At 43.8% G+C, this 13,688-nt stretch overlaps 1 protein-coding gene across 23 annotated transcripts in view; it reads right to left on the bottom strand.

The window, feature by feature from the left end:
• The window catches only part of Map4k4 (mitogen-activated protein kinase kinase kinase kinase 4), a 137,910-nt gene that overhangs the window by 42,633 nt on the left and 81,589 nt on the right, over positions 1 to 13,688 (bottom strand). For all 23 annotated transcript variants that reach the window (XM_031367306.1, XM_031367317.1, XM_031367313.1 and 20 more), the window contains exons 4-8: positions 11,061 to 11,186; positions 8,440 to 8,550; positions 4,485 to 4,575; positions 1,970 to 2,100; positions 1,267 to 1,321 (exon numbers count right to left, since the gene is read on the bottom strand). In XM_031367306.1, coding sequence (XP_031223166.1) covers positions 1,267 to 1,321; positions 1,970 to 2,100; positions 4,485 to 4,575; positions 8,440 to 8,550; positions 11,061 to 11,186 — 514 coding nt within the window. The remainder of the gene's footprint in view (positions 1 to 1,266; positions 1,322 to 1,969; positions 2,101 to 4,484; positions 4,576 to 8,439; positions 8,551 to 11,060; positions 11,187 to 13,688) is intronic.

The raw sequence follows: 13,688 nt of genomic DNA, 5'->3' as shown, positions 1-13,688 counted from the left end.
GCAGCTGAGATATCTAGTTATAAACCCTAGGCTATAACTTGAATTTACCATTTAAAAACAGTAAAATATAAGAAGACCAAAAACAACAAGTTCAAATTGACACTCATTGGATAGTTTTAATAAATCAAAGATAAGTATTAATTCAAATTTAAAAGGAGAAAAATTTAAGTTTTTAAATCACCTAAAAATTATAATGAAAATGGCTGTTTTTATAAGGTTGGTCTAACAGCTTTGTAAAGGCCTTCAGTATTTCAAATGGAAGCAATGCTTAAATGCAGCACGCACATTCAGAGTCCCCACACATTGCTGTCTGTTACTCCAGCTCGTGTCGGGAGGAGATAGGAAAGCCGAGTGTAAATGGAGGTGTTGGCCTCTGTGCAGTTACTTTCTGCTCATGTAACACTCCAAGAAAGGTGAGTTCAGCAGACATGCACACTGGCATGTCACAGGAGATGAAGCACATGCTCAGAGGACACTTGTAAGGTGGCTGGGAATGGGGACCAGACTAGCAGATACCAGTATCCCAGTGAAGGGACACTGAGACAAACAACCCAGCACATATGTCCCCTGTGTAACACCACATAAGGAAACCCGAAGGGCACAGTACTCTCGGGGCACACCCACTGCCACATGGTAATGGATTTTTAACTGTGTCTTTCAGCAAATGTTTCCTCACAACCATGTACGAGGCAGCACACAACAATGGGCACACCTTTCTAGCAGGCCAGGAGAAATGCTGACCATGGTCTCCTTATTTTTTCTACATTTCTATCACAACCCCAATTAAAGATCAATTTTGTGATTGATCAACTTACTGAATTAACTCAAGGAAAAGCAAACTCAAATCTTCACAGAAAATTCCATGAATAAAAGGTAGCGTTTCAATTTGTAAATTCAAAATAAGAAATAAAATTTCAAATATTAGGGATCTGTTTCAATCAATACTCTTTAAATGAAAAGAAAAAATATCTCTTATTAATTTCAGATGCTGCATATGAGTAGGCTGCAGACCTAGGGTACTCCAAAGGGGTAGTGGTTACTGAGAGTTCCCGGGGCACCTGCAGCCACCCTGATGGTGGGTATCTCAGCCAATCGCTCAGCCATGCCTGGTTCTGCCCAGAGTTCCCTGCGAACCTGTAGCAACCCTGATGGTGAGTCTCTCATCTAATCGCTCGGCCATGCCTGGTTCTGCCCAGTGTCCTTGGGTTCTTACAAGCCATCCCTTTATACAAAACAAATGAGCCCAGAAGGGAGGAAGATACTCACGGGGGGCCCCTTCTGCCATCTCGATGGCTGTGATGCCACAAGACCAGAGGTCACTCTGAAAAAACAGAAGAGAATATTCTAGATGCCTAGATATAGTTCTGGACAGTCATACAAATAAAATAAAAGCATCCTTCAGGTAAGAAAAAAAAATAAAAACAAATCTGGCTAGGATATTATTACCTTTTCAGCCCTAGGGATTAATTACTTTTATTTACTTAAGCATGATTATTATTTTGATAATGGTGAAAAGTGTTTCAATGCTTTATGTATGCATTAAGGAGTAGAAAAATTGGTCTGCAATACATATTTAAATAATTCAAATTAAATGAAAATCCTGGTGTAGCAATGCTTTAAATTAATTCTCACTAAATGGCTATTGGCAACAAATACTGAAATACACAAGGAACAGTTAAACTATGAACTCAATTTTAACATTACTAACAAGTACAACAACCACTAAAGCAGAAGTTTTGTTTTTATTCACAAATAAAGTAGTAATACAGTCAAGCTGAGTCAGATAATTAAATATGAGTTTTATGCCTGGATAAAAAGGTGCACTGCGGTTTCAAGTCCCTAGAGGTCACTCTATAATCACTTCAATTTATTTGTCTAAGAAAAGTTATAACTAAGAGAAGTTACTCTTTACACAAAAATGCCCAGCAAGGTCGTAATGGCATCAGGGGTGAGGGGTGGGTGTTCTTACTCTGTAGTCGTAAGTGGCATCTGGGTTCTCATCACAGGCGATGACCTCTGGAGCCATCCAGTAGGGTGTGCCTATGAACGTATTTCTCCGTCCAACTGTTCTGTCCAGCTGAGCGCTTACACCAAAATCAACTAAGGAACAAAAAAGCAAGAAAAAGTGGAGCACAATTAACAAAGAAGAGGAAAGTCTACGAGGAGACGCCACAGGCAGCGCAGCTCAGTCAGCTGCAAGCCGTTCTGGGAGTCAGCACTGGGAAGGACTGTGCCCCTCCCTACCCTCCACTCTCAGAGCAGCAATGTCAAAACTGCAGCACAAGAGCCTGGGCCAGGAGGCCACCCTGGCCTGCGGAGGGACCGACAGAGGGATTACTGCAGGGTAGGGCGGTTAACACACAGCACTGTACTAAAAAAGAGACTCACAAATCAGAGTGGGCAGTGAGATGGCTCAGAAGGTGAAGGGACTTAGAGGAACCCACTGTACAAGTGAGGACCGGAGGTCAGTCCCTAGAGCGTACGTGAAGATGGAGGCAAAGATCAGTTGTCCTCTGACATTATGTGTTCCGGCACTTGTAACCACACAAGCACATGTATAGACATACACACACACCCCAAAACAAAGCTGGGATGTGAGTTGACCTTTCAGAGCGACTTCTACTTTCTGGGAACTGAATGATGATGGTTGGCTAGAAGAAAGCCATGGAGGGAGGGAGGCAGGGTCAGCAGAAAGCACACGCTGGATGTTTGCCCTTCAGTATATGCCACCATCGCCACAGCCCACAGGCAGCCATGAGTCCAGCAGGAGGGCATACAGCTCACACTAATGGTGTATACAGCTCTCACAAAATGCTAGACAACTGGCAGGGGAATGTGGTTCTGTACACATTCCACTTTGTGTACAGAACAAGTTCAGGAAACAGTTGGCTTACTTGTTGATTGTTCCTCAACACAGAGGACAAAACCAGGACAAAAAGCCTGATTAAGCTTTCCAGCACCTTGGCCAGGAAAGACTGAGGGTATCAGTCTCGTGGCATGAGGTCAGGGCATGGAAATGGCAGAGCAAAGACAACATGAGTGTCCCAGCTTAGCCCCCAAGAGACTTTCCAAGTGGGCAGAACCCCTGCAGATAACGAGGCAGCAGAGGCACTGCAGAAGCGAGCAGTGATGTGGACATTAAGAAGGAGTGTCTATGGCTCAGACTTTTAGAAGAAAAAGGAGAGCAGACTACTGGGTGTCTGAAGGAAAAATAACATGACCCTTTAATAGAAAAAGTTAATGCTGACTGTGTTTAAAATGTAAGAGCATAAAAATAAAATGGGGACAAGTTCAGGTAAAGCTCGGGGAGACAGGGAACATGTCAGAGTCATTAGAAAGCAGGAAATGCCACCCATGAGGCACCTGCTTAATACCCACACCAACACTGAAGATGATGTCCAGGAACCATATGAAAATACACCAGGGACTGACACAATCCCGGCTGCTGTGCTCCCAGAATATTCTAGTAAAGGGGACTATTTTCTTCCACTTGAGAAGTGCCATATGATTATCAACAGAATTATAAATTTTATAATTATCAACAGCACTATAGAAAGGAAGCAAGGGTCCAAGGCAGATCAGAGAGCCTAGAGACAGGAAAAACTGTACCACTGAAAATGCGGATATGGATTCCCAATGGAGAACAGGATATGCAAAGGTCCTGGGGCAAGCTCTAAGAAGTAACAGAAAACACGTTGTGCCAGCAACAAGTGCAGCTCCCACCAGTGTACCCAAAAACAGCTCAGCTTACTTTTTATGACTTTATTCTTTATTCTAATATTAAAAATAACCATCTAATTTCCATATTGTAACATGGGACATAGGGTAGAAGTGAAGAGTTCAGATGATAGGGCAGGAACGTAGCAGTGGTCAGATCCGGCACTTCTGATAAGGCAAAGCAGGAAGTCGGAATCTTCTTGAAACAGAAAAGTCAGTCATTGAAGGTGCCCTGTCTCTGCATACCTGTCTCTGTGTCTGTGTGCCCGACTCTCTATCTTTCTATCTATCTCTCTGCCCTCTTCCCACGACTCCTGCCTATCTCTCTTGCTCTCCCCTTGCTCACTCTCCCACCCCAGCCCCCAACTTTATACCCCAGGCTGACCTCAAACTCATAATGTTTTTCCTTCATCCTCCATGTCCTAGTAATGCCCTATGCCAGGCACCACTATGTTTACATAAGAAAGTCCGACTTTTAAGTTAGTGTAGGGCAGAAAGTGTGCCTCAGTCATGAGTTCCTGGGTTTGGGCCTCATCAGTCCTCACAAGCCCAAGTTAAAACAAAAACATTTTACACTGTGTTTGGCTACTATATCTGGATAGAACAGACTACAGAAACATGGGATGGGGAGGCTGGGGCTGGCTAAGCAATAAGCCAGTCCTCTTATCCTTCAGGGGAGAAGTAAAAGCAACCGTTTAACAGGATGAACTCTTAGGTAATTGTTAAAGGGGCACAGCGTGCTGCCCGCCGGCACCAGGACCACGTACCAAGTTTCACCTCAGCATTCTCAGTCAACAGCACATTCTGGCCCTTGATATCTCGGTGAATAACGTGGTGAATGTGGAGATGAGCCAATCCCTGAAAAGAAAAGCAGATCCGAGTCTCAGTTCTCTGTCCCTGTAAATAGACAGCTAGGAGCACCCTTTCATAATAAGGTGCACACGTGGGCCAAGTTTTTGTAAATCCGCATTTAGAACATAAAATTTACCCCTGGCGCATTCCCAGGAAGACACTGCCAGCCTTGCCACACATACAGAGAGCAGTGGGCTGGGCTTGCCCTCTGGGATGATCGCAACCACTTTAAGCTGTGCCTGTGACATAGTTTTAGATTGCCATCTGAGGTTTTTCTGCTATAATTTGGGCTATTTGTGTTCAGGACAGCTCCTTTCCCACACCAAATGTCTATCTTTCAGTGGGTAACTCTGTGAACTTATTTGAGCTAGAATCGTCCCAGGGGAACAGCAAAGAATTAGAGAGGGGGCCTTAGAATCTGGCTCTTAAAATGCAGGCTTGTCTTCCTACCACCGAGGAACAAACTGTTAAGTGCTGATATATCTCACTTCTGTTCAAGTGTAAAGTGATTCTGTCACCAGAACAGCCTTGTGTAGGAATAAAATGCCTTTCTTCCCTAGGCAAGCAAGCACTCCTGGCACATGCACCTTTGAAGCCCTACACCCAGAATGAGTCTGGTAGCATCTCCCAAGAAAGAGGTTGTAGGGAAACACACACATCCACCTATGATGTAAATGCAGTGATGCAGCATGCTGCACAACTCATTCACCTTGATCCTCCTGACCAGAGAAGCTACACTCCAGAATGCACCTTCTTAAGACATAGCAACCCACTCATTTTGAAGTGCCTCTCTCAGTGCTGAAAGAAAGAGTAGGTTACTTGAAGGGGTTCAATTTTCTTATTAAAAATAAATAAGGGGTGGGGGGCTGTGGTGGTGGATGCAGCTAGTCTTTACCATGTAGCCTAGCCGAGTTTTAAACTTGAAAGCCTCCTGCCTCAGGTGCCAGAGCGCTGGGCCCACAGGCCTATGCTCTCAAGCCTAACATATACGAATTAGCAACAATAGCCCTAGATCACTTTTTCTTCAAGCACAGTGGGTTCGAAATTCACTTACTAATCTGCCAGTGAAACAGAAAACAGATTATGTGATACCTATCTATTCTTCATCGTGGGGGTAGCATTATACCATAATGTTGTGGTAGGAAAAGCCCATGCCGCGGGCATTGCAGTGCTCTGACTAGGAAGTGCCTTCCCACCTCAGCAAGCCTAACATCAAACACTCAAAGAGCAAACTGAAGCAAGCCACTTGGGTCGTACGGAATTTCTACTTCTACCTCTTCAGTTCACTTCTGTTTTCTAACTTGCATGAACTTCCTCTTTACCCTCCGGCATCTTCCGACAACATGAGCAGCCCTGTGTTCTCAGACAGTTTTGGCTTATATGCAATCTACATCTTCCAGCAGTAAGTGTGTGAAATCATCCCCATTTCTCCATCCATACTCTGTAAGGACTGTTGCTTCTACTCAGGAACAGTTCATAACACAGCTACCTTGAAGACCAGACAAGACAGCAAAAATAAATAAAGACAAGGAACTTATGTACAATAAGTTCCTTGGGATCTAATCCTGAACTGAGGCCATAATTACTCCTCCTGGGTATACATACCATGTCCACATCAACTCAGGAAACAGCCTGTTCTAAATCAACTGGAAACGGTTTTCTTCTAAGCTTATCTTCCTTGACTACATGTGACAAAGAGCTGTCAAACTCTGCTCAACACTAGCGATGTAAAGTCCCAATTTCTTTCTACCACAAGGAGAAAAACTGGCTTAGAATGTGTGTGAGCAAATAGGCAAGAAGGACAGAACGGCTGTGCCAGTAAGCCCTGTGCCCCTTACTGTTCAGGAGGCTAGCCCAAAACTTGAGGCAGTGATGATCTGTATACTTAGGACCCTGGCCTGGAGGGCTGAGAGGGAGCTTTCCGTATGGAAACCAATCACCTCCAGCTATGTCTGAGGCCTAAAGGGCTCACTGGGTTCACTTGCTTTCTCTATCAACACCAACACACAGCAACTCCTAAAACAAACACCAGCACGTAATTGGGGTATTTCTTTGTTTTGAACTAAAACTCTACCATAGAAAATTTTTACTGTAGACAGCTCATGGGTGGAGAAGGTTCTTATTAAAGATGCTCACTAAGAAGAAAACAATCAGTAGCATTTCAAAGGATACCATCTGCCACCATGCTGACTAGAGCTACAAGCAACTTAGGCTTCTCTTCAATGTTCCTGAAGTCAATGGTGACACACTGTTAAAATACACACATTATGCTTGACAGGTAACCTGCTCTCCCTGGGTTTACAGAAACAGGCAATCATCTTTGATATGTGAGATACATCCTATGTCTAGAAAATTATGCTAAAAACACGGATTTCTTTTATCTACTTTGAGTGTGCTCTATCCTTGATGCTGCAGCACACAAGAAGCCAAAGCAAATGCCCACAAGTCTAAAGCTATTACCTACAAAAAGGTGTGTCTACTTTTAAACAAGAGAACAGCTATCAGCCAAGCTCCTCAAACCCATGCCTAGGCACACCTAGGACCCAGCCTTTCCTTGCTGCTGAACTCCGCCTGTCACTACTGAGCCCTAGGACAGCAGCTTCTCCCTCAGGCTCTCTGTAAGAGCCATAAGAGGCAGGCACCTGATACGTAGTGAGGACATGTGTGAGGAATTATGGGTTCTCCTAGCACCACTCCCAACCAGTCTTTTGAAGGAACCGTTCTTGAAAGCTCCATAAAATATATAAGCAAAGAGACATTAAAATATTTCTCTAGGAATTCTAGTTGACAGTTTTTAAACGTGCAGTCTTCCATAAATCCTAAATATAAAAAAGTAAATTTAGTTATAATTAAAGAAAAAGGCTAACTCATTACCAGACTTTGATTAGTAGGCAAATGAATAAAATTTCAGTTTGACTCCAGAGTCTTCATTTCTAAACCATGGAAGGACAAGCCATCCTGCAATCAGTTTAAGTATGCAGCTTAGGGAAAAGAGACAGAACAGCTGTGGTAGCTGGAGAAAGAAGTCCCTTAGCAACTCATACACAACTCCCAAATATGAGGCTCTGAAAAACTTCCTGTGTTGTCAGGACAGCCTTATGCCTGAAAGAATGCATTTAGTGGAAGTTTAGAAACTTGTTCTGAGCTCATTAGCCAGCTTTGCAATCGGCTGTTAAAACAAAACAAAACAAAACAAAACAAAACAAAACACCACTAAGCACTAGAACTGTACTTCATAAATATTCCAAGAGATTCTAACAGCTAAAACCAAAGCCACTGAAGGTCTGGAAACCAGCACTCAGCACTGTGAGTGCTGCTCTGCTGCCTCTGCAGAGCTAGCCCAGACACAGCCGTGCACAGTCATTCCTCCCAGGAGGTGCTGCTGGGCACCGTTTAACAGCCTCAGACTCAGAGAGCTTCAGTTGCCCTGAGGGACTGGAGACTGGCTACAGGAGCACCCCAACATCCTCCACATGAAGCATGACATGAGCGTGCTCAAGTTCCTCATGCTGCAGCGATGCATGTCTGCACATGAGCTGAGCAGGCTTCCCCTCGTGAGGTCACTCACATTCACAGATCTAGAACAGTATGGCTGCTATAGCGCATGCCTTATGAAGTAGCCTCAAGGGGGAGGCTGTACCCTCTATACACAGAATTTGTTTCAAATGGTTTCTAAACCACACAGGCCAACATCTTGGGTCTTCAGAGTTGAAAGTATCAAACCATGTGTAGAATAAACTACTAACATACAGAGAATGCTTGGCTATCTAACCTCTATAGAGAGAGAAAACACAAAGACAAACTGAGGAGTCCATTCCAAGTGGAAGTGTAAGATCAGAGCACAGCACAGTTCGCTCCTGCTTTCCTTACCCTGAGGATTTCCCTCGAGATGTAAGCAATCCAGTCTTCTTTCAGAGTGTTCCCTTTGGTGTTCTTCACAAGGTCTGTGATGGACCCGGCCCCACAAAACTCCATAACAAGCTACAAGGCAGACAAGACATGTTGTAACAACCACATCCCAGGACTGAGTACATATCCAAGCTAGATCACACAATCCTGTTCCCTTACAAGCCACCTGAGCACATGCAAGATCATGTTGGAAACATCCAAGTAACAGTAGTCTGCTGCCTAAAAGCATGTTCCCTGCCATCCCGTTCTGTGGCACAGGCCTGGGTGGTAATTCTGATGTGTGTCTTCCCTCCCTCTAAGGGAAACCACTTTGGTGGTCATCACTACCAGATTATTAGAGATCTGTATTCCAGAAGTGCTTCCTGAAGATGTGCTGTTTTTATACACTATGGTCTGGAAATCATTTCAGAATATTTCCTATTAGCTGAGTCTAAATCAAAAGGGAAATGGTACTTTTAAACCACATTTGAAGATGTGTATCTGTAACATCTAGACTTGTAGACTTCTTAGAAAATGAACTGAACTGTCCCAAAATTTCAATTATGACTGAAGTTAAGCAATAAAAATAGGAATAATTATCTCATTTCTATCTCTGTAGTCCCTGTGTCTCCCTCCTCTCTTCCTCCTCTTTCTCTTTCCCTCTCTCTAGCTTGTGTGTCTGTGCATTTTGTCTCAGCACAGGAAGTATGTCACTGCTGGAAGGCACTGGCGGACACCAGCAGGCACAACTTCCTGTCTGCTCTGCTTCAGAACTACTAAGGTTGTGTGAGGAGCTGACTCCTGGCAGCCATGACTCCCAGGAGCCATGACTCCCATCTGAGGGGCTCTGCCATGTAAGCCACAATAAACCCCTTCTCCTCTCAGTCGCTTTTGTCAGTGTTTTAACACAGTAACAGGAGCTAAACTAACACAGTCTGTGTGTGCTAAGATTGAACCCAAGCACACTTTCATCTGTATTTTTATTTGATAGTGCACATGTATACACATATGTATGTGGGGAAAAAAAGGACCGCCTCAGGTCTTATTCCTCAGGATCTTCCTTCTTTCCTTCTCTTTCTTTCTTCCTCTTTTTTTTTTTTTTTGGAAAGTCTCTGTGTATAATTTTATGTATCATTAAGGAATACTAGGACCCAAAAAATGTAAAATGAAACAAACAAAAAAAAAACCAAAACATAACAATATTTGTCCTCCTGCATCTGACTTATCCCAGTCACTTCGCTTTTCCAGCAATTGCACAGTTTTATAGTTCTTTGTGGCTAATCAGAGTTCTAGCACTTATATATAAATACTGCACTTTCTATTTATCTGCCCACAGGTATGCAGTCTGGCTGCATAATGTGGCCATGTGTGTGCAGGTATCTCCTCTGATATATCACACTGGAGTTCTTTGGGTGTTTTAACGTGGCATAGCTAGATCTTATGGTAGTTCTACTTTTAGGTTTGTTTTTTTAAAGGAACTTCCGTGGTGGCTGAACAATCTTCATGTTGTGAGTAGTGTGTGAGAGCTCTATCCTCACAGGCATTTGTGACTGCTTCTCCTCCGTAGCTAAGGATGCTGCGCATGTTCTCAGGTATTTGTGGGCGACATGTGCATCATCTGAGAACCGCCTGTTCAGTGCCTCATCTATGATTGGGCTGTTTGGTTTTTTAGTTTTTTTAAATACATTCTAGGTATTAATCCTGTCAGAGATATAGACAGAAAAAGTTTTCTCCTGTCCTATAGACTACCTTCCTCATGTTTCCTCTGTTGTGCAGAACGTTTTAACCTTACCCAATCCCATCTCTCAAATGTTGATATTATTGCCTTTCCAGAAAATCCTGCCTAGACTGAAGTGTTTGTCCTATGTTGTCCTCCAACAGATTCAGATCTTACATTAAGACCTCTGATCTCTTTTCAATTATCTTTGTACATTACGAGAGACGGCAACCTAGCTCCATCCCCGAGTCTCCCCAGAGTCCTCTGGCATAGATGCTGTTCTCCACTGTAAGTTTTCTGGCAGACATCTTTGTCACTATCAGTCGCTTTGACTGTGTAGCAGGTTTGTTTCTGGGTGAATCTATCCAGGCCCTTCTGTACCTCTCACCTGTCAGTACCAAGCTGCTAGCGCTTCCTATATTAGCCTTTTTAAAGTCAACAGAAAAGTTATCCATCTACCTTCTTGCCTTGTAAATTTTAACACCTTCAGCTTATCTCATACATCTCACACAAATGACAGACTCTCAGTCACCATTTTCAATAGAAATAGTTTTTGATTTGTTTGTAAAGGTTGAATGTGTCAGTTCAAGAAATTTCCATGGAATTTACTATTCATAATAAACTACTATTGTTAATGTTATTAATGAACGACTGACAACACCTTCGTGTGAAACAGAAAGAGAAACTGATTCACCTTGCTATGAGAGCTTCTTGTAAGATGGCAGCCCAGTGCTGATCTCTTGGCCACAGTGCAGACGCAGGTAAGGAAGCTGCTGACCCTGTGCCTGTCTCTCCCCTCCTCCCCGCTCCCTGTGAAGCACTCAATTCCCTCATCTTAACAACCACAGACAGGATGCATACCAAAAGCTTGCAAATATCTACCTACCCAGAGTTGGTCATCATGTCCTGGAGGGCTCTTCTTAATGAAAGCACCATAGTATGTGGCAATATTTCTATGATGAGAATACTTCTTCAGCATATTTATCTCCAGTTTGATTTCTTCCTCTTCATCCTTAAGAAAAAATAACAAAACATATGGCTCTTGACCAACTAGGTTTCCTCCCATACACACCAGTGAAAGCAACAGAGTATGCACTCTCTTCATCCACAGCTCGCCCTTCTGAATATGACCACGGGAGCAAGGAGGTAACAACCCTGACAATCAGCAGGACTGACGGGCAGAGTCCCAGCTGCTCCTCACCACCTATGACCTCAGGCCATCTACTTACTTCTTTGAGTGGCAATTTGCTTACGTCAAACAACACCACACATAAAAAGGTAAACAACACCACACATTAAAAGGTAATCTGACGGATACTATTTCAATTCATCATTTTTAAAAAGCCATTTCTTCCTTAGGAAACATTTATGAATGTATTTAAGACAAGAAGGGTTTTGCAAGGTACTGGACAGATGTCAACATAGGGACAGTGTGCAAGGTTCCACTCAGGAGAGGTAAGCAAGTGAGGGGATGGGGAAGGGGAGGGCCCTTGTGATAAGATGGGAAGAGGAAGAGGAAGGAAAGAGAGGGACATAGAGGCACAAAATTGTATCCTGTGAATGAGAAGGGATGAAAAGCCGCAGCCTTTGTCTCTCTCCAATACACGTGGGGAAGAAACTACACCCACCAGCATGGGGAAATTATTCTGTTGCCTGCTGTACACACTGACAAACTTCCTGTAAGACAGCAGGTTAAGAAGATCTCCAAGTACCATCCGAATGAAGGAAAATCAAAATTAAAGTGATGTGAAAAAAGTGTGTGTGTGTGTGTGTGTGTGTGTGTGTGTGTGTGTATGCACACCCAATCAATCAGCCTCGGGGTAGGAAAGCGCAGTTGTAGGTTGTCGGCAAAAGCCCCTGGGCAAATCTAGAATTCCTTACACACTCATGTCACTGCTGCAAGCCCTTGGACTTGTGCATGAACACTCACTCTATATTGACAATTCTCCATCTCAAGGAGATATGGGGTTTCCGAGTAATACACAAGTGTGTGCACATGCTTGCACAAAACCAGCATTTAACTTGGCCAATATAAAAAACTGCCTCGATTTGAATCTTTTCTCCAAAGGAAACTTATACTAAACAGAAAAGAATAGTGATTAACAGAAGCAGAAAGAAGCATGTTCCTAACAAAACTAAGAATATTCACCTTATAGAAAGGCTTTACTTGTGTCATACCTGCACGCACACTCATATGTGCAGGATAATGTGCATCAATACTTGTGAGACAAGAGAAGGTGGTGAGTTTGTTGGCTAGGAACAAAGGGGCCTGCTTACAAAGCATCTAAAGCTGCTCCTGGAACAGCTAAACACACACCCCAAAGAGCCAAATGTCCTCTTGCCTTATGCTCATAGTGGCCAGGCATGCAGAGATTGGAGTACTAGAAAGAAAGAGTACACAGTAGGTGTAGTAGGGCCTTCTTTAACCCCAGCACCAAGGAAGCAGAGACAAGGGGTCGGGTCTACCAGCTACCCAGGCTAGCCAGGGATACACAGTAAGATCATCTTTAAAAAGAATACATGGAGTTGGAGAGATGGCTCAAAAGTTAAGAGTATTGGCTGCTATTTTAGAGGTCCTGAGTTCAATTCTAAGCAACCAAATGGTGGCTCACAAACATCTATAATAGGGTCAGATGCCCTCTTTTGATGTGTCTGAAGAGAGCGACAGTGTACTCACACATATAAAATGAAAATAAATCTTAAAAAAAAAAAGAAAACATGAACTAAACAAAAGGAACAATTTTAAGAAGGTAGGAAAATGATGAAATATTAGCTCTGTCCTAAAGTTCAATCAACCAAATCCTTGAGTTCAGTGCTGTATGAGCTGATTGTATGAGCTGCCCGGACGGGGAGACATTTTTACCGCCGTGTCCCTCACTCCCCACTTTCTCCCACTCTCCATCTCCTTCCATTAACCCAGGACCACTGTTCCATTAACCCACCCACTAGACGGAAGTTCTACTTCTCAGCAGAGAGTAAAGGCCATGAGAGCCTCCGGTGAGCAGCTCCCTGGGTAGAATTAAGATCCACAGTAGACACACTGCAGTGTTCGCTTCCTCTAGGGACAAAGACATTCTTCTAAAATTCACCTGTTCATCTTTAAGAAGTCAGAGCTTGGGGGTTGGGTTCCTTCCGGTCTTTCTGGACTGGGGTCCAGAGCAGACCTTGGGCGCAAGCTCCACAGCCAGTCCCACAACACCCAGAGGAAGGTCCACTCCCAGGCGCTCTGACACACCCAGGATCAGAGGTGAGCAGGAACCAACTTTTGTCCCAACAATGGGGGTAACTGGGACCAGCGGGACCAGGCACACAGGAACTCTGCCAGCCTAGTGACTCCGGTCTGTCTGGGTTGGTGTTCTGAACAGACCTTGGGCACAAGCTCTGCAGCCAGTCCAGCCAGTCCCACAACACACAGAGAAAGCCACACTCCCAGGTGACCTAACAAGCCCAGGATCCCAGAGACAGCTTGACTCTGAGGAGTTCTGACACAACCAGGATCACAGAAAGGACAGGC

The sequence above is a fragment of the Mastomys coucha genome, unplaced genomic scaffold (assembly GCF_008632895.1).
Source record: "Mastomys coucha isolate ucsf_1 unplaced genomic scaffold, UCSF_Mcou_1 pScaffold14, whole genome shotgun sequence".
Lineage (NCBI taxonomy): Eukaryota > Metazoa > Chordata > Mammalia > Rodentia > Muridae > Mastomys > Mastomys coucha.
The sequence above is the reverse complement of the archived record's forward strand: the minus strand, read 5'-3'. Positions and strand labels throughout refer to the sequence as shown.